This window comes from Lathamus discolor, chromosome 2 (genome assembly GCF_037157495.1).
Source record: "Lathamus discolor isolate bLatDis1 chromosome 2, bLatDis1.hap1, whole genome shotgun sequence".
In the NCBI taxonomy this organism is placed as follows: domain Eukaryota; kingdom Metazoa; phylum Chordata; class Aves; order Psittaciformes; family Psittacidae; genus Lathamus; species Lathamus discolor.
This window is the reverse complement of record NC_088885.1, coordinates 126,558,475-126,578,261: the sequence shown is the minus strand read 5'-3', so window position 1 is coordinate 126,578,261 and position 19,787 is coordinate 126,558,475. Positions and strand designations below refer to the sequence as shown.

Sequence of the window (19,787 nt, the reverse complement as noted above, 5' to 3'; positions counted from 1 at the left end):
TCAAAAAGACCCCCTCAAATGATAAAATAAATCTGACTTCCAGTGTTTGAAACTCCCTGGAGGTGAAAATTGAGGTAAATTGCCACTAAAGCCCTGTCTGCCTGATGAAGGAGATAGCACTAAGTAGAAAGATTTCCAAAAAAATTTAATTTAAAAACAAGTGGCTGTGGGTGAGACCATTTTGCTGCCAGACTGTCTGCTGGCAGACCACAGAGCAGTTCGGCAGCAAGGATGCATTATTAGAAAATAGGTCTTATATTCCTCTGGTGGAACGTATTAAAAATATACAATCCACATGTTTTTAGCAGTATATTTTGTAAAGCTACATTCAGGTAATGTGAGTTTTATACCAAAAGAACAGAATTTACAGTACAAGCTGTACCCCTAAAAATCAGTAAAACTCTCCAAGTGCAAAACCGGTGAATCTTTCATCATGAAATCTGCGGTTGAAACAAATGGGTCTCAAGTATATCCTACAGCAGACTATTGTGAACAGTAGGTACAAGAAATAGATTATTATTCCCCCTTACTTTAAAAAAAGTGTTTCATTAGTATATCATCAATAATTACAATCCAAGGAGACATTCTTTCTGTGGCTACAGCCTTGATTATTTACTGCCAAAAGTATGGCTATAAACATGAATTGCATGTTTCAGTTTCACTTCAAATCCACATATTTTAGACTTAAAAAATACTTTAAGGATATCCAAACTACATTTTCAAGGCTACAAAAATGGAGGTTCTTGCCCACACCCTCCCCCGCAAGCTCATGCTGCTGATGAGAGCTTCTCTGCTCTTTCCCACTGGATCAGGTGGTGTGATAACAGACAACTCCCTTCCCCACCACGGTTTTCTTGACCTGTTTCTCCTGTGGACACCTTATGCTCATACTTGGCCGGCTGTGGTGGCTTGGGCAGCCCTAACAGTGACTTTCTGTTTTTTGCTTGGTTCCTCTGGATGAAATCCTGACCTCACTGAAGTCAACTATAAAATTCCCACTGACTTCAGCAAGGCCTTGATTTCAAGATTTCAGGACTTGAGTTCAGCTGTCTCACTGTCGTCTGAGCTACAACTGAGAGTTGTTTCACTTGGCAACTGCTCACCGGGGGTTAACATGCCTGCCTCCTCCTTTGTTTTGTTTTCTTGCTCAGTCCATCCCTGAGCCTAGGACCTCAGGTAATTTTTGCCTAACTTTTTATGTTGCAGAGATGATTTTGACCACTGAAACCCCTAGCTCCTAAGCTAAGTGGATTTTAACACGTTTTGTTCTTTTCAGACAGTGCTTCATGACTGGGGCTAGGGTGCTCCTTGCTGATGTACTTTATAGGAGTCATATTTAAAAGTAAACAACTATTAAGAAGTTTTGGGACCTAACACCATATATATTTTGATATAGCTAAGGCACATCATGCAATCCGTGCTCCCAAAATAAATTACATGGGGAACACTGGGATGCTCATTTGCCACAGTGAAACCTGTTTAGAGCCAAAATTCTCGTCTCTGGTCTGAATCTTAGACCCCATGTTCCATCTGCCTCTCCTTTCTCTCATCTAGGCAGAAAGCTTCCAGCAGGTATAAAGAGAGTAGGCTTATGACATATGTGAAAGGAAAAACTGAGTTGGAGTGGGGAACTTCTTTCTTTGTGTTTCTTTACTCTGGAGCTCACTGGAAGAGAAAATATTCATGAATTCCCGTATCAACCTTCCTCAGGTTTTCTCTCTAGGGCAGAGTTTGGAAAGATGCTGTCTCGAACGCTCCTCTAGCCTTTTCATTTTTCCACTCCCCCAGCTCCACTGTGGTGCAGCCGTGCAGGCAGGAAGGGGGGTGGAGGGGAATGCCACTGACAGCTGCCTCCCAGGGGCTCCTGGCTCTGGTTCATCTGCAAAGCCCCTGAGGAGGCTGGAGAATTTCCTGAAGCTCCTTCTTCCTGCCTGCTCTGGTACCAGCATCTAGCGAAAGCTTATCTTACCAACTTTTTTCTTCCCATATTTTGGCAGTCCCCTTATGTTTTCTCACTGTCCCTTTCCACATCCTTGCATAAATTAGACTTGGGAGAAGAAGAAGAGAGCATCAGGGTATGATGAGTGAAGGCCTTCTGGATGAGAGCAGGTGGGAAGAGTAAGTCCCAGGAGATAAAAGGGTCTTCATAGCATGGAGGTTTGCAAACGAGCATGTTGGTGCCAAGTTGTCTTCACTCAAGTGGCATCCTCCTGCTGTTGCCTTTGATTGTCTCCTCCTGCTTTGTCTGAGGTGGAGAGTTGAATCAGGCTGTTAAACCTGGACTAGAAATTTAATGCTTGATCTAGTTAAACTTTCTCTAAGCAATATTTAATCAGCATTTCAGAAGTCCTTAAACAGGACAAATAGAACATTGATACCAAAACATCCATAGCAGGAGTTTCCCCTTGGAAATGAGGTGTCAGATTCGTCACTGGGATTGTTTAATTGTAACTTGAAACAGAAGAAGCAAGCAAACAGGGTCAGTCTGGCAGTTAGCAGGTCTGGCAGAAGGAATTAAGGGTAATTAATGACAGCAGTTGAAAAATAATGATGTAAATGGCAGAAGAAAACATGCTGCCAATTGTATATAGGGAGATATTGAGGCTCTGCAAGCACAGCGACTTCTCAGACCTCTCCTACCTTCAAGCATTGAATATTGTTTAAAAAAAAAAAATCCAACTAGGAAATGGACTTAGGTTAACAGTAATTTTCAAAGGAATGTTACTAATTCACACTTAGTTAATTCAGTTCAAATAACGGTGGTTTCTGAACAATGAGATATCACTGAATGCCACAGTGAAACCTAAGAGTATTGTATTACTTTTCCATTGCTTTGGCTATAATTATTTTTAAATGGTAGTTCATGTTGGGACAACCTTATAATTAAAACTAAGAGACAGAGGCCAATTCGTGTGTGTTTCCTCAGTGTTTCACTTGCTGATATTTACTTGCTTGTTGCCTTACAAACTGGGGGAAGAATCGCTGAAGTTGGGAAGCAAGTCATTCATTTAATCGGACTTTGGATTCTTTTATTACAAAATTTGGAAATGAGAGGGTAATGTGACGTATAATGGATTTCCCTGTCAGTGCAGATTAATGACTCTCTGCTATGTTTTTCCCAGTATGGGAGATCGCTTTAGGAATAGTTCCTCTCTATTAGGTGTTTATTTGTTAAAAGACTGAATGCCTCCTATAGTGTTTAATTAGCTTTGAAAATCATCATTATACTTGATACTGCTAGTTCTCTTTATCCACTTCCAATTCCTTAGAAAGCCTTTGCACTCACAGCCACGTAATTTTCATGTAGGAATATTACACAATGCAAATCTCAGTTATGTCAGTAATGGGTAGATGGCAGGAGGGCTTGGCTATGCTATGCTTCATTAAAATCTTATAAAGTTGCTGATCTGCCTCTGTGAAATGTCATGAATATATGGAAAAGTTAGCCTCTGGCAGGAAAGGAAAAAAGGAATAATGCAACTTCCTGTTCATGTATAAATTTCTTTTGCAGTTATTGGAAACACAGTTTTGAATTTAACCTCTCCCTGGTGAACTTCAGTTTTATGTGTGCTTTTAGGCTGCCCTTACCCTGTTCATTTGTGTATGTTCTCGATATTTGTTCTCTCATGCATGCAGTAATACTTACATGTTAAAAATGCTGTTAATTAAGTGATTTTATTTTCCATCCCTGTTTGAATATGAACAAATAGATTTGCTGTCACTAACTGATTTAGGTGCATTGTGGGCAGGCATCAAGACAGAAGGTGGATTGGCACAGTCACAGTCACCTGGACAGACAGGATTTCTAAGCTACGGTGCCAGCTTTAGCACACCTCAACCTGGACAGGCTCCCTATAGCTACCAGATGCAAGGTCTGTATGAAAAGATATTACCATTAATTAGATGTATTTAATACAATGTTTGGGTTTTTTTCCCTTATTTCTTTACATTCTAGAATAAAAGTGAATGTTTTCTTGAGCACTTACCTCGGATGTTATTGCAGTTGGAGTTGCAATGATGATTGCCTTTACTGAGAGCAGCGACAGGCCAGCTCTCAGTAATTTCAAAGATCACTCGCTTCATTAATTTTTAAATAGTGAAGTGTTGTAGTGTTATTACAGTAAAAATTTATCTCCGAATAGTAATAGTTCAGCAAATGAATGTGACAAAGCAAGTCCTGGAAAACATGTCAGGATTATGAATTTAGGAAGTGCCAAATATAATTTGACACCTGAGTGTGTTTGGGGAGGGAGAGGAAGATAAAAATACTTACTGCAGCTGTGGAAGTAGCTAAGTAATGATTGAAGTCTGTCTCTTTGAAGTCTATTTAAAAGCTGTAAGCCTCTGTATGTGCGGGCTATTATTATCAATTATACTTTGTAGCCTTACTTGCCTGTTTAGTTTACTTAATATCTTTTCACCTTGTTCTCCCAATTCCTTGTTCCCCTTCTATATCAGGAAGTCACTGGGTGTGCCTGGTTCTGGGTTTCCACCACTTTAAGGGATATTTAAAAAAAAAATCTTTTTTTACTACAAATAGTTAATTTTGGGTGTCTGCTGCAGGACTTTTCACCCCCGAATTTGTCGGTTGAAATCAGGTGTATTTCAGATTTTAGGACTGTTGAAATAACATGATCGCTGACAGAATCAGACCACATTTTTTTTAAAAGTTCGGTGCTTCTCTTTGTTATTATCATGTTCCGTTTAAACTGAACACCATCATGTAAATGCTCCATGGTATGTCTTGAGGCAGAAGTGCTTTCAGATACCAAATGAATGAGGTTTTGATTTTGTTACAAGGCTTTAGAGGTATATTGATCCAGTTCTTTGCTCAGATAGAAGGGAGATGTTTTTTGCTTGGTTCTGTTTGGGGGTTTTTTAAATCCCTTTTTGAACTATGTGTTGAGTAGTTCTGTAGGGCAGAAGCTACCATCTGACATCTGAAGTATTGCTTACTTGTAGTATGTTCTGACAAGTGAGAGGAAGGTAGTATGAGTAGTATGCAAACTTTCATCTACATGCTGAGTAGTGATGATCTACTCATCAGAGTAAATATAACCATAATCAGGCTATTGGTTTTGCTTTCTGCAGATACCCACACTAAAAAAACTAAACACACATATCCCCTTGTAAAACACTACCTGTCTGTAGGACAGAGCTCAGAATGCTTGCCAGGAGCAGCAGCTATGAGGAGCTCCTGAATCAACATTCCAGCTTTTAAGGAACTGATAATTCATGGTCGCTAGGAAATAGTTATTGAAAAAATCATGTCTATGTTTCCTATAATTTCTACTGCAGTAGTGCCTTCATGCCACAGTCATGTATCAGGATCTTCTTGTGCCAATTTATACAGCCAAATGAAAATATAGTTCCCACAGAAGTTGGAGGCTAAAATAAAACACATGGGCTAAGAAAGCCTAATGTAGCAATAAAGCTGACACTGCTTAGGCATAATAAACAGTCGTCACCCCATACTGTTTATCTAGCAGTTCCTAAGGTGGGGATTTTGTAAGATATAGAACAGAGGGATGTCAATAAAAAGTGATTTTAGGGAGGACAATGAAATAGTTTTGCATATGTCTATGGGAAACTCATTTGATGGAGAGAGGAAAGGGCAAGCAGCACGTGATAATGTGAAAGAGTGCTTGTTAGAAAATTTAAGTGAATTCTGGTATTAGTAGAGCAAAACTAGGGCTTGGTCAATGGACTACATAGAGGTCTGTCATAAAGGTTGTTGCTTTGTTTTCTGCAGTGTGCAAAATGTGTATAAGACTGGAATTGTCAAGGTCATGAAAGGGTGGCAGTTGTCAAGAAATGGAACAGTAAGATCTTGGAAAGCATTTCAGCTGCACACTGAAAGGCAAAGATCTAAAAATATTCTGCAAAAGAAATGTGTTAAAGATGACCCAGTTGTGAAGCTCTAATGAGAGAAGGGTCAGAGGCATTGATTTCACGACAGTATTGTCTACAGGGTTGAGAGAGGAGGGGGTTTGAGCCTGGGTTCTGCTCCAGCTGTGCTGTGCTTAGGCTGAGAGCTCCCCTCCCGTGGAAGGCAGCAGAAGAGCTGTGCTTGGGCAGAAGAGACACAGAGTCTGCGAGTCTCTGTGGTGGCTATGTCATTTTTGTTGTGCTCAGAAACAGCGTTTCGTGTGGATGAGGGAAGGATTGGTCTCCTGCAGAAACCTTAGAGTCCATAAGTATGGAAATAAGGAGAATATTTCAAATTAAAAACTTGGCAGAGTTGTTAGAAGCTAAGTAGAAAATAATCGCATTGCTGAACTTCTTGCAGTTGAATGTTGACAGTATATATCTATACTGTACATGAGAATATATATCTTTTTAATGTTTTCATTGGGCTAAATTTTGAATTTGAAACAACTTTAAATTAACTTAATTCTTCCATTGGATTGAACAGATGTTAAAAGTAAACAGGAACATTTGTTTCCCTTTCCTCATTCAATTTTGGAAGGAGAACCTATTCATAGTTTCAACTATTATTTAAGGATGAAATTGATTCTCTTGACAGAAGACGGGGGTAGTGCTGCTGCTGTTCGCTGTTCAGTTGTTTGTGCAGAAACCTCCAGAGGGAAATGAGTTTATTCTCCCTTTCCCCTCTAGCACTAGATGGGCAGGCTGCAGCCTCAGCCTTGTCACAGCCTGCAATAGCTGTTCTTCATCTCCTGCGCGCGGCTGCTGAGCTGCTAAATGGGGATAATGGATCCCACAACCTCCTTCACAACCAAGCGTTACATGACAGTGTGCTTGGGGCCCTGCTGGCGTTCCGGCTTGCAGTAAAGGGGATTTCCTAGCAGCCTTGCAGTTGCCATGACTGTGCTTCCTGAGTGGGGTTACCTTGTGCTCCAAAGCCTAGGAGTTCTTCAGGTTCCTCTCCCTGGGGTGAATGTCTCCCTGCAATGTAAAGGCGCTGCCTCGCAGTGCGTGTGCAGCCAATTAAACCCAGTGCTTTTTCTGACCCTGCTAAAATTACAGTGTGATTAGTCACAAAACAATAGTGGAGGGAGAGACTGCCAGCTTCTGAAAAAGATGAGGAAAATTGCTGCCTGTGACTCCTTGCTAAGGTTATTCTGGTAATTGGATTTTTGTTTGTTACAAATTTGTAATTCCTATAACAGGGGGTGTGGAGGTGAGAGGGTGGGAAGAGGACCTAGGTGGTTCTGCCACCCCATCTTCCCACTCCCTCCCCCCTTACTTTAATATGTTCCTTAAGCTGTTTTTCATATAAGTTGCCTCATAGATGTTGAAAGACCACTTACATGACTAACGGCTGTGGGAATGGGCAGTTGTTCCTATATTGGCAGAGTTGTAAGGATTGCTCATGGAGGATAAATGAAGTGGAGAAGGGCTTGGGGAAATGCCAATAGATGATCTCCATTTGCAACTCTCTTCTTGGGTATCCTTTGATTGTGACAGAAGTGTGGCTTTTACCCTGCACCCACCACTGGAAAGGTACTAGACCTGTGATGAGCACCAGCATTGTTTTAGTTACCACGACTGTGATGGTTGAGAATATACTAACCAATTGGTTTGGGAATTCTACCATTAAAAAGTAAATGTTAAGGTATTCGGTTATTATTATACGGTATAAAAATATTATGCTGGATGGCTAAGCAGTTACTAGGACAACAAGGGGGAGTTTGCCAAGGATTTTTAAACACTGTAAGTAAACGGAAGAAACCTTGAGCTTAAATAGCCCATCTGGCCATCTTAGGCTTTCCCAGGAGAGCTGCGCTAAACTTCTGCCACATACATTGTACCCTGATGATAGACATAGCCCATGGCAAGGAGTCTGAGCTAGAAAAGCAAATGGACTCTTGTGGCAAATACCCAAGGGAGGACCGCATCCCGCGCCTCGCAGCAGCAAGGGGGCAAGCTCTGCGCCCTGGTCCCAGCAGGGTCCGGCCATCTTCCGATGCTGACTGGGATTCCCAGCTTTAATGTGAGTCTGCGCTCTTTGCAAAATAGACCTTTGACCTGCAATTTACAGCTTTTATCACATTTTAAAGCTACGTAGCTGGCCAACTTGGGGCAATAAATCCTGTGCGTTTTGTAGCGGTTCTTATTTTTGTGTTTGCTCAGCTAAGGCAGGACAGCAGCCCTATGCTCTGCTGCGGCTGAGTATTTAAGAAACAAATGGCAAAATTGGAGTATTTTTAAAACAGCTTTAGGCCAGTAGTTCTGGGTGGCCCACAGAGCTGTTCCTGAGAAACGTGCTTCGTGTTTGTTACGGTCTAGGAGACCCCTACCCCTCCTCCATAGGAGCCGGTGCTGACCATGAGATGAAAGAGATCTGCATGTTAGTATGTGTGTGTCTTTGTCTGAGAGGGAGAGAGGCTGGCTGGCATGTAATTACTTTTCTCATTTGCTCTTGCAAATTATTTGCCAAACTTTCTGTGGAAAGATAATGTATTCCTCAAAAAAAAGTTGTTTTTTTTTCGTTAGTTTTTTATTTCTTCTTACAAGAGACCTTTTATATCTTTTTAGAATGGCTCAAACCGTGGACCTATAAAACCTGTGTTTGAATGCATTAGTGCGTCACTCAGAAATAACTATAGAAATAGACACAGCGACTTACATTCTTCCAGCCAAAGCACTATTAGAAATAAAATAGTATTTCAAAGTTTTGCAATTTAAAATATTTTTCAGCTGTATTTTGGCTCTGGGGTTTGTTATAATAAAAAATAACATCTGTTTTCCAATTTGAAATTAAACTTAAAACATGTTTTTCTCATTAGTACTGTTTATCTGTACTATCTGCTAAACTTGGATGTCAACTCTTCAGCTGAAGTAATCTTATTTTAGTTCACAGGATTAGTGGCATCTATCAACAATCACAGAGCTTTTGCACTAATAGCAAATACAAGGGAAATGTTTACAGTCATTATCACACACACCTTAAGTTTAAGCTTCATTTTTTGCTCCCACTGCTGTTGGACTTCACATCTCCTACTTTTAGGTTTAACTTCTGTGTGGTTTTAGTATCTTTTGCAATCAAAGCATGTAAATATTTTTCCTCCTGACTTCTTATGGCTAGGATAACTATTGGTTTGGGTTTTTTGTTTAAAAATGTAAATAGCTCACAAATGCCCTTGAGGGGTTGTACTAAGCATGCAGCCCTGCCTGCATTCCTCACTGTTTGGAGCTGCAAGAAAAATCACTTTTTCCAATGAGTAGCCACTGCATAGGATTTGGTTGTTAATTGGGTCATGTTGGGGATATCAGAGGACCAGTGCATCTGCATCTAGCTCCCTGTTGATTTCCATCCCTTCTTGCCTCCTCTGCTCACCTGCAAGCTTTTGCTCCCAAGGTCTGAGTAGATCTTTGCACTGAGGCAGATTTTGGTGGTGAGAGAGGCTATAAACAACCTGCGCACTGGTGCTCTCCCGCTGGACGAGTTCAATAGGTTGCCTCATTACAGACTTTCTGGTGGCTTACGTAGCTTCACCCTGTGCATCCATATGTCTCAGCTGGTGGCTGTGTCACTCCCAGGTTATAACCAGCAAGGGAAAAACAGCTGAAAGGGGGTTGCTGCCCTTTTAGTGGAACAGCTTCTCAGGTTAGGTATTAAACAAGAGCCCCATCTGTCTATTTTTGATGGCTCATGAAGGGGCGGTGGAGGAGGTGAACATGGTAATTCAGTCCCTGGGTTAAATTCAATCTATCTTGGGTCTCCCTTCTCAGAGAGGTACTTTTTTCCCTTGTGTCATGCCCGGTAGACTCTATCAAAAAAGAAAAAAGTTTGCAGCCCAAGGCTGTCTATGATCGATTAGTGAATCCTAATGGCTTAGCAGTCTTGCCAAGCTTCGGAGCAGGGAGCTGTGGCTTTTGCTGTTCCTGTGAGGAGCAGGCTCGGGGAGAAGAGAGGACCGAATTCTCAAAGGTGGTAGGAGAAATGGATCCAGTGAGCTTCAGTGAGGGGAGATGGCATTTTCAAGGTAAAGCCCACGGTTACTGTTCAACAGAAGCAGAATGTAAAGAAACCCTCATTACTTCCAGTGATGGGTATTATTTTGAGGGTTGCGATAGCCTAATAATCAGATCTGAGATGGCTCCAAATTCCTGTCTAAATTTCAAGTTTTATCTTTTTATTGCAATAATGAAGCACAGGGTATAGCAGTGATGAATTATCACTTTCCATATATTAGCATGTTACAGAGATGTTGACAACCAAATCGGTCAACATATGGGAATAATTACAAAAATGCCATATCCTTATGATATAATCACATGGTGGAAGTTATTTTCTGATACTATGTTTTAGTAATTCACATAATTTTTCATTTCATTTCAGGCACCAGTTTTACAACATCGTCAGGAATATATGCAGGAAATAATTCACTCACAAATTCTACTGGATTTAATAGTTCACAGCAGGTAAATTTGTAAATATGAGTTGAGGAAACTTAAAATTCTCAAACACTGAGAAGAATTAAGCCCTTAAATAGCTTTTTGAAAGAAATTAACATCCTTCCAAGTTAAACTAATGTTTATAAATGTTTTTCTTCAATTTGTCATCTTCCAGTAGAAGAACTAATTGTCTGGGGTTGGTGTTCTTACTTATATACCTTCCGCAGTGTATCTAATAAACTATTTGCATGAGATTATATGTAATTTAGATTTCATTTTTATGCCTCACAGTTTTAGGACCTACAGCATCTAGTCCAGGAAGCATACGTGCTGAAAGTCTGACATGTGTTTGTAGTTATATTTTGGAATTTGTACTAAAAGGTAGCAAACCTTTGATGGACTATTCAGTTCCTTTTTTTTTTTTCATTCTTGCAGGAATATCCCTCTTATCCCAGTTTCGGCCAGGGCCAATATGCGCAGTATTATAATAGCTCACCATATCCTTCACATTACATGACAAACAGCAACACCAGCCCAACAACACCCTCCACAAATGCAACATACCAGCTTCAAGAACCACCATCTGGCATCACCAGTCAAGCGGTTACAGATCCTACAGCAGGTAATTACATAGATTTTATGGTCCCTATGAGGCACGTTTTTGTAAGTTAAAAGGGGATTGAATTGGATTTTTTTTTTTTATGTAGTCGATTTTTTTTTAATTATTATTTCTTAATCCTGAGCCTGTGGCACATCTTGCGCAGATTCTAACAGAAAATAGACTAAAGAAAAACCAGGATCAGTACCAGCTTTAAAGCTTGTGTGAAATACAAATTGTTTGTATTTTTTTGTAAAATGCTTGTGTTAAAAATTGCAAGATATGAGAAAGTCTTTACACTAAACCAAAACCTGGTGCATTTAAGCTCCGTTATTATTAAGATAAACTCCTTTGATTTTTCCTAAGTAAGACTGAAATCAGGCAGCCTTCAGACCAGAGCCCAACTGTCCACTTGAAAGAGAACTTTCGTGCTTTTCACTTTCAGGGGACATAATAATGCTTGTAATAGGGAGCTGAAATGGCACAAGTGTTTCCATTTTGAGGAAAGATTTTCAGTGGTTTGTCCTTTTTCCCAGTCGTTTTACCTTTCTTGCTGGAATTTGGCAGTCCTTTACAAGTTGAGATATTTTTTGAACATTTATGCCAAACTGCTCCAGCTGGTTTTGGAAATGAGGGATGAAAAATACTTTTCCCATTATTAAACACCCCCATTTTTTAACAGTTCAAGCATGTCAGTAGTTGGTTGATGGCAGAAGTTTGAAATCTGTCAGAGAGAAAATCTAATGTTGCAGATATGTTTTTCAGGAATGCAGTAAAACCCAGCTATGATTTGGCAATGTTATCAGGAGGTTTTGTTTCGAAGTTTTGTTGGGGAAGGTTGTTTTCAGTTTTCTTAATGTACTTGATGGGACCAGTCTTGCATGTGCAATGTGAGTTTAAATTTGCTAGGACTCTCGTTTTTCTGCATGTTTATACCTAAAGAAAATGTATGCAGTGTTGTCTCCTTTGATACATTTGCTGAAAGTGAGTAGGGAAAAAAATACAGTTGGTGTGTGTGTTTATATGCAGAAGATCACATGGGTTTGCAATGTATTTGAGAAATGAATCTTTCTAAATATATAAATGAATATTGGTGTGCAGCTTTTAGAATATATGGATGCATATTGGAGTCTACATAATTACTCTGCTTTTCACTTTGTTGTTAATTCTTCTTTTGTTTGTTTTCTTGTGGGTTTGTTTGCTTTTCTTTTGAAGTTGGAAACAGTGAGTTCCTCTTACACCCAAAACCAAACGTGATCAAGTTTTAGCTTTTATGAAGATACTGAAGTTGAATCGTTGTATCATCTGGGTCTTGATCTTTTGCAAAATCTCTGCATATATTTTTAAAAAGTAGTTGATACTTGCTAAAAGCAACAGTAAATGCACATACAAAGAAGAGAAGGTATATTTTTCCCAAGCTCAAACTGAGTGGCTTAAAGGCTGTTTAGTTTTCTGTGCTCTATAAGCCTGGAGAAAACTTTTCTATCAGTTCCTTTTAAAGAACTCTTTCTTTTTTTCTTTCAAAGCTTCCACACTGTTATTAACAAAGTTTTGTCTAAACATTTGAAAGAGTTAGGTAGGCACCTAAGAATTTGTCTTGCACTAAGCCCTCTTCTAGTTTATGCTTTCACGTATTGAAAGCTGTACATCTGTGATTCTCTTCCTTAGCCATTACTTCGACATGTCCTCCTCTGGCATTGCTGGGACAGTTGGCTCTTTCCCTGAGATATTTATGTTACTGATTTAACAGTTCTGAAAAAGTTAGTTCAAATGGTTTGCAAATAAGAATTCAATGTGGCTATGGGGTTATCTTGGGCTGGCTGCTTGTACTGCAGGCAGGGACACTTTTGGGAAAGTACCTGCTGTGGGCCACTTTTTATTAGAAGGAAACCATCTTTCTGTTCCCCTTCACCAGCAAGGTCGCAGTTGGCAGAAGGTATAGGGCTAGACCTAGATTTCTCCATTTATCTTTATGCATTCATCTTTATGCATTAAAGTTAGGATCAAACCCATTTAGACTCCTCCTGTATTGAGTGGAGAAGGATGAGTACCTCTGTTTAGTGTTCAGTTTAACTACAGCCTTAATCCTGCTTGCCATTTCCCCTTGGACAGTGTAAATTTTTTTACCTTCTTCTTGCTGAGGGGTATTGCAGAGCCTCAGTTGAGCTCATACACAGTATGCTTGGAAGACAAAGCAAGGTTGGGGTCAAAGCAAAGAGGGATCAGGATGGAAGAAGGGAATTCCGGTGGTGTGGGGACAAATGAAAGGCATATTAGAGAGAAGGAAATTCATAGTTGTGTCAAAAACATGGAACAAAGGTGCAAATTAACCAAATTTTAATTACAAGTAGTTAAATTTCTGTAGGGTGTTTTGCCACATCCGGGCAAATTAGGCTGCCGATTCTCTACCACAACAGGAACTTTGCATATGACGGATGGTCAGGAGCAGTGCAGAGCCATGGTATTAGGCTACTGTACCCCTTTAGTAGGATGGGCTCCAGCTGCTGAATTGCAGCTGTTCTTACTTGGATGTTCATATTCCTGCATATCTTCTATATTTAAAAACCTCTTGTAATCCATGTGGTTCTGAACTATGCCAGGAGAAGCACAGAAGAACCTTCAGACTTTACAGAGGCACCAGAATAATTTGAAAAATATAGATGGTTCCTATGAATTTGGGCCAGTAAGCGAAGCAGAAGTCTGGTAAGAAACATGCGAAAAGAAAGAAAGTAATTAAGTGCTCTTGTAACATTTTTAGTAGAGTTTTACAGACTTAGAAAGCTCAAATAATTCCACTTTAAAAATGTTTAATTCTTGTGTAAATATAAAATAACCCTCTTATGGTTTCCCACAGTTCCTAGTTACATAGGCAAGTTTTTGTCATGCAATCCAGGACATCCAGGGATTCTTGCAGAAGAAGCTAAGATTTTTCATGCTCAGTGTTTCTTCTTTCTCTTCCCTGCATGGATCTGAAAAATTTCTTGTAACTTAGTCTGACTAAACCTTTTGATTGGGCAGAGGTTGATAGTCCCAGTTTCCATAAAACAGACATACAAACAAATGTTATTTTCTCATTAATAGAAGGCTGTACTTTTCCTAGTGACATGAGAAAATTATTAAACAAAAAAAAAAAAAAAAACCCTCAGTATGCTTTTTTTTTTTTTAATGTGCTTTGCTTCAGATTTCATTGGAAATTTTGTTTCAATTCAAAAGTAAGAATTTTTCAAGTTTGGTTTTGGGTTTTTTAACCACTTGTAGGATTCTAACATTTACTTTACAGAAGACAATGTCTTTGATCAGAATAACAGTAGAATATTAGGTTCCTTCTGGGATGAGCTTTTAGTCCATACATGAGTAGATATTCCAGATATGAACAGCAAGTTGCCGATTTTTGTGAGCTGTGTTATGTAAGAGAAGAAATAATGATTAAAATTATAAAAAATAAAAAAGTAGACTAGTGAGCAAAAATTCATTCTCACTTCCAATATTCCAATTCACTGAAGCGGGTTCAGAGTGAACAAAAGGAAATATTTCTTTACGTTGTCTCTAGGTAAGCCGTGCAGCTCTTTGCTGCAGGATGTTGTAGATGCAAAAAGTTTATGCAAGTTCAAGCACTGCCTAGACAATCTGAAAGATTGGATTTACACAGATGCCATGTCAGGTCAAGAAATTCTTGACATTAAAAAATCACTGGAGACAGTGGATGACTTAGCACTGTGTGTAGGTGTCCTTTTTACGCTCTCTCAACTAATCACCTGCTTTTGGCCAGTACTGAAATTTATACTGGACAGAAGGAGTTTTGCCCCAGTCCATCATGCCTACCCTGATGTTCTAAAATAATTAGAGGAACATTCATAATGTATTTCTTAGAGTTAATGTAGAAAAGGACTACTTTTTCTAAAGCTTTATTAATTTTCTCTTGCAGTATGTCAGTTCCATCATCACAGCTGGAAAAATGTCTCGATTTGTGCAGACTTTTGTTTAGAAATTCAGTCAGCAGAGTTGAATTCATCCTTCTATTTCATAAGATGCTGTATTTATAATTTATTAAGCAGTATTTCTCACAAGAGAGACTTGCATTGTTCTTGAGATTTGATCTCTTTCAATTTTCTTGGTTTCTGCAATAAGTATGTTTAAAATATTACTGGAAGAGATTTTTTTATATTACTCATATACTTCACAATGCAGATTAAAAACCCCACAAGGACCATGCTAGCCAAAAAAAATTGTTCTCAGCCACGGGTCACCATTTTGCTCTTAAAGACTAAACTTCTTTTTCCTTGAACACTATATCACATGTAGTATTGCAAAAGGCAAAGCCACTTTTGCAGTTACTCCTTATCATATTTCATAACAATAAATTAGACATAGCATTGAAAGCTGGAGAAAAAAAAAATCAACCGCTGCAGGGCTTATTAATATAGTTGTTGCCATCCATAGTTAAGGTATACTGTTATATGTAAGATATACTGTTAGTATGATATGTTGTCATTATTTTGAGTATACAGTCCTAAATCAAAAAGTCACCTAAGCCTTGAAATAAATAGGTATTTTTGCCAATATTTTTAACAGACTGTTGAGGATTTCTGCTTATAATAATATGCTTGTGGTCCTGTATAGACAAACACTGGATTCGTTTTTCCCGTGAAGATTTTGACATTTTGTCAAAACAGCACTAAAGACATCCATCTATGATCCTGTCAGCAGGCGTTGTTGTACTCCTTGAAATATTTATTTAGCACTTTTACTTACTACTAATGGTGTAGTCATACTATTTTTATGGGAACGTAAAGAAAAAAATTAGTCTTCAAATACCTAATTTATTGTGCTGCATTGTTTAATCATGGGCGAGTTTTATGTAAGCACTAAAGGGATAAGTTTGCATAGTGCTCATGGAATTTTGTGTTTAGCTTTATTTATGCAAAAATAAACTTTATGCAAAAGTAAGAAAATCATAGCATGAGACTGACATATTCAAACTACTTGTATCTTATATTTTTATTTTGGTATACAAGAGTTGAAATGACACTGGCCTGAGGATCTAAGGTCTTTATTCAAACTGAAGTATAAGATTTGAGGGGAAACTGTTGCTCTTGGCACAATCTAAATGGAAAATATTTCTACATGCCTACTTGAATAGACATTTGACTATACTGGTCATCCTCAGCCCATCTCATCCATGTGATTTACATTGTGACATGAGATATGATTACTTTACTAATGTGTGTTTACTCTTTTTTGCATACTCCTTCAGCATAGGACGAAAAAAGTCTGTTGAAATTTGCAATGCCTTTGTCATCAGCAAGAGCTCTACCTGCCACTCACCAGTTGGATTTACCTAGAAACAGACTTGATCTGGGGATTTCTGGGGTAGCTAGTTTTCCCCAGATCTGTCATTTGATACTGCTGCTGTATAGTACATTGAAAGCTATAGTAAGAATATTCAGTAATTACTTAGGGGGGAATTCCGTAACAAACCAAAAGGAATTACAGAATATAGTGTTGCAAATGGTATATCTGTAGCTTTGTTGTCTATTCATGAGTAATCAAAGTATTTTTTTTTATGAGATGATGAAAAATTGTCCACTGTGACAAAAGCATCAAAACTGCCCACAATAATGTAACAGGGAAGCATATGCTTACAAAATATTACGTCAAGTTGCAATAATACAGTGCCTTGAAGCACAGGGGCAAGTCTGCTACAGTATGGTTCATGTATTTTAGGTAAACCAGAATGTGAACATATTTTATTCCTCACAGTTATGTGTAGTTTTTGTCTATCTTGGTGTTACCATACACTACAGGGATACTACCAGGGGTTAGGAGCAGGAGGTACCAGTCACACCTGGTGAAGGAGGCATAAAATTGTAGAATCCAGATTCAGAATGTTTTTCTGATGATTGAGTCTGTTATGCTTGGTCAAGGTTTGAGGAAGTTGCTCAGTGTGAAGCAGAAACAAGCAGTGCCGTTTATTGTTTGCCTGGGGCAGAGTGCAGAAAGGTGTCGTAGCAGAGAGATCAAAAATTCTGTGTTTTTTAATGAATATCGAAAAATAACTGTTGCTACATTAATGTAATTTTGTGAAGGCATATGCAGCACACAGAAATGGCTGTAGTAGTCCTGACTGATGGATCAACTGGCCCCGTATCCTGCCTCCACAGTGGCTATCAGCAGACGCCTCAGGAGCAGGCTAAGTTTAGATAAGACTTTCCCTAAGCACTTTTCCAGTTTCCAGATATTTTCATCTCAGGTGATTTCCAAAGCTGATGTTGTTTGTATGTTTGTATGTCGCATTAGCATTTTAATTTGGAGCAGGAGTCTTGATGCAAAGCTTTGGCTCAGCAGAGTGGTCCAAGAGCACCTGGCTGGAGTCCTTCCAGTCAAAACTGTCCTCTAAGGTAGCTCCTAATTGTTCCAGCCCCCATTAGGGATGATCAAGAGACTAGATCAGGCTGGATCTGCACTGAAATGACCTTCCAGAAACAGTGAAGTCTGGGGTCATTGCCACCACTTGTTTGGTCCCACAGAACCAACTTGCCCATGTGGCAGGGCTGTAACACTCCTGATGCTTCTCTTCCAGTGATGTCTTCAGGATACTCTTGAACCTTTGTAATCCTTTAAAAGCCTGGCATTTTCTGGCAAAATATGCCACAATTCTTCTAGGTTTTATCTGAACTCTTCTGTCTTATGTTTAACCTGGCTACTGCCGGATTTCCTTTGGTGATCTTGCTGTAATACTGGGACAAGCAGTGGAGAGCTCATCCTCACCCCCTTTTCCACTTACAGTTTTGTGGAGGGCTGGGTTTTTTGCTATGCTTCCCTGTGTTTGTGATGCTCAAGAACAGGATAAAAATAAATTCAGTGTTTTAGAAACAATGATTTCTGTTGCCTAGTACTACAATATATCTGGTACCATAAAGCCAGCTGAGGCTGAACAAATTGACCTCCTCCTATCAATGAATGTAGAATAATAGGTATAGCAATAACATGTTTTGTGGATATATAGCTTGACTTCAGCAAGGCCTTTGCTGCCCTGGCAGTTAAATGTTTTCACTTAACAACTGATAAGCAATCTAGGCTAAAGCAGCCTAGCAGAAACTACAGCAGAATGATATAAAACTGTTTAGGAAACCATGTCCAGAGAGAAGTTAGTGAGAGCTCACTGTTAAAATAGAAAGATGGCTACAGCAACATTCCTCAGTGTCTGCCTTGGGCCTAGCACCAGACTGCATTTTCATTAATCATTTAGATGACGGAACAGAATGTGTTTGCCTATTAAATATGTAGATGACACCATGCTGAGAGGGGCTGTGAGTTCTTTGGAGACAGGGTGAGAACTCAAAAAATGGAGATGTGATCTGAATAGGAGCAGGTGTGAGGTATAGATTTAGGCAGGAATGATGAACTGCACAAATGTGGGATGGGGAATGTTGGCAGCTCCTTCCAGGCTTTACCTTTCCCCGCGAACTGCTCTGAGTACTCCAGATATTAGTGGCACACTGAGTACCCTCAGCCGCTGTTGTTTATCTTGCTTCAGAATTTGTCAGGGCTTGGGCTTGTCAAGGCTCAGGGCTCAGCTGGATACTGGATTCTTTAGTTAGGTTTCCTTATGAGGACCTGAGAGCGGCCATTGGGCAGGGAGATGGTAACCCAGCTGTGCACCCAGAGCTTTAATCCAAAGAGTACATGCTATGGTTTCCCTTTACATACATGGAGTGAGCTTCTTGCACACAATGTCATGTTTTTCCCCATTGGTTGTTGCCATCTGTCACACTGTTCATAACTGACTGCTCTCCTGAGTAGGCTCAGAAGCTCCAGGTATTAGCAATGCTGTGTATCCATGTGCAATATTTGGCCAGGTCTTTGAGAAACTACCACTTAGGTGTTATTTCCTCCTCAGAAGATGGCCTGAAACTAACATTTACTGAAAGTATTGTGAAAATGGAGATTGTCTTCTGCCAAGTGGTAGCCAGGGGAGAGTAGGCTGTGGGACAACTTTGCTTTGTATTACTGTGTACAGTTCAGAGAGACTATAGAGAGCATTTATCATAACCTAGAAAGCAAGATCAACAGGGAGGGTTAACCTAGCAAAAAGAGTATCTAAGAACAGTCTTCAAGTGCATGCAGATACAATGAAGAGAATATTTTTGTCCTTCACTTTCACAGATTTAACTTATATTGCTGTAATGAATGCTGAAGTTGTATGTTCTGTTTCTAGTGGCATGGCTGTTAAAACAGCAGAGTAGATTTCCTGAAAAGCACTACAGTCAAATCTGGGAATGATGCAGGTGCAGCTGTTCCAGAAAGGGTGTGCAAAGGTGTTGCCCAGCCAACCTTGGGGTCCTAAAGTAGGGTTGGGAGTCTTTCTGTGAGATGAGGGTCTGGCCTGTCCAGACGGATGGTTTGCACACTGGAAGGAGAGATAGAAATGAGCCTCCACTCAAACTTGCAGCCCTGTGTTTGAAATTTTGAATGCAGGATGCTTAAATGAAGGTGTTTCTAAAAATGAAGAGCTGGATGGCTCTTACAAACAGACTTTCTTCCCTGCCCTCACCATGTTCTGCTCTGTGTGCTCACTCTTTTACATTTACCTGGTTTTATTCATCATGAAGTTTTCTTTATACTTTTTCCATGCTCTCTATTCCCTATTTCACTCAGCATTATTATTACTGTCTCAAATTTCATACTTAAACTTTTTAGGCATATAATTTCTGTGGAAAGAATTAATAAAAATGGTATCTAAAACCAAACTCGTAAAATCTTGTCAGGCATCAGGAGCAACCCTAATTTAAACTGGTCAATAGGAAATGTAATTTTTCATTAC

At 39.4% G+C, this 19,787-nt stretch overlaps 1 protein-coding gene across 10 annotated transcripts in view; it reads left to right on the top strand.

The window, feature by feature from the left end:
* The window catches only part of EYA1 (EYA transcriptional coactivator and phosphatase 1), an 89,533-nt gene that overhangs the window by 21,853 nt on the left and 47,893 nt on the right, over positions 1-19,787 (top strand). For 6 of the 10 annotated variants that reach the window (XM_065669390.1, XM_065669392.1, XM_065669391.1 and 3 more), the window contains 3 exons: positions 3,735-3,872; positions 10,310-10,392; positions 10,801-10,987. In XM_065669390.1, coding sequence (XP_065525462.1) covers positions 3,735-3,872; positions 10,310-10,392; positions 10,801-10,987 — 408 coding nt within the window. The remainder of the gene's footprint in view (positions 1-3,734; positions 3,873-10,309; positions 10,393-10,800; positions 10,988-19,787) is intronic. The other 4 variants (XM_065669394.1, XM_065669393.1, XM_065669389.1 and 1 more) reach the window with 1 other exon arrangement.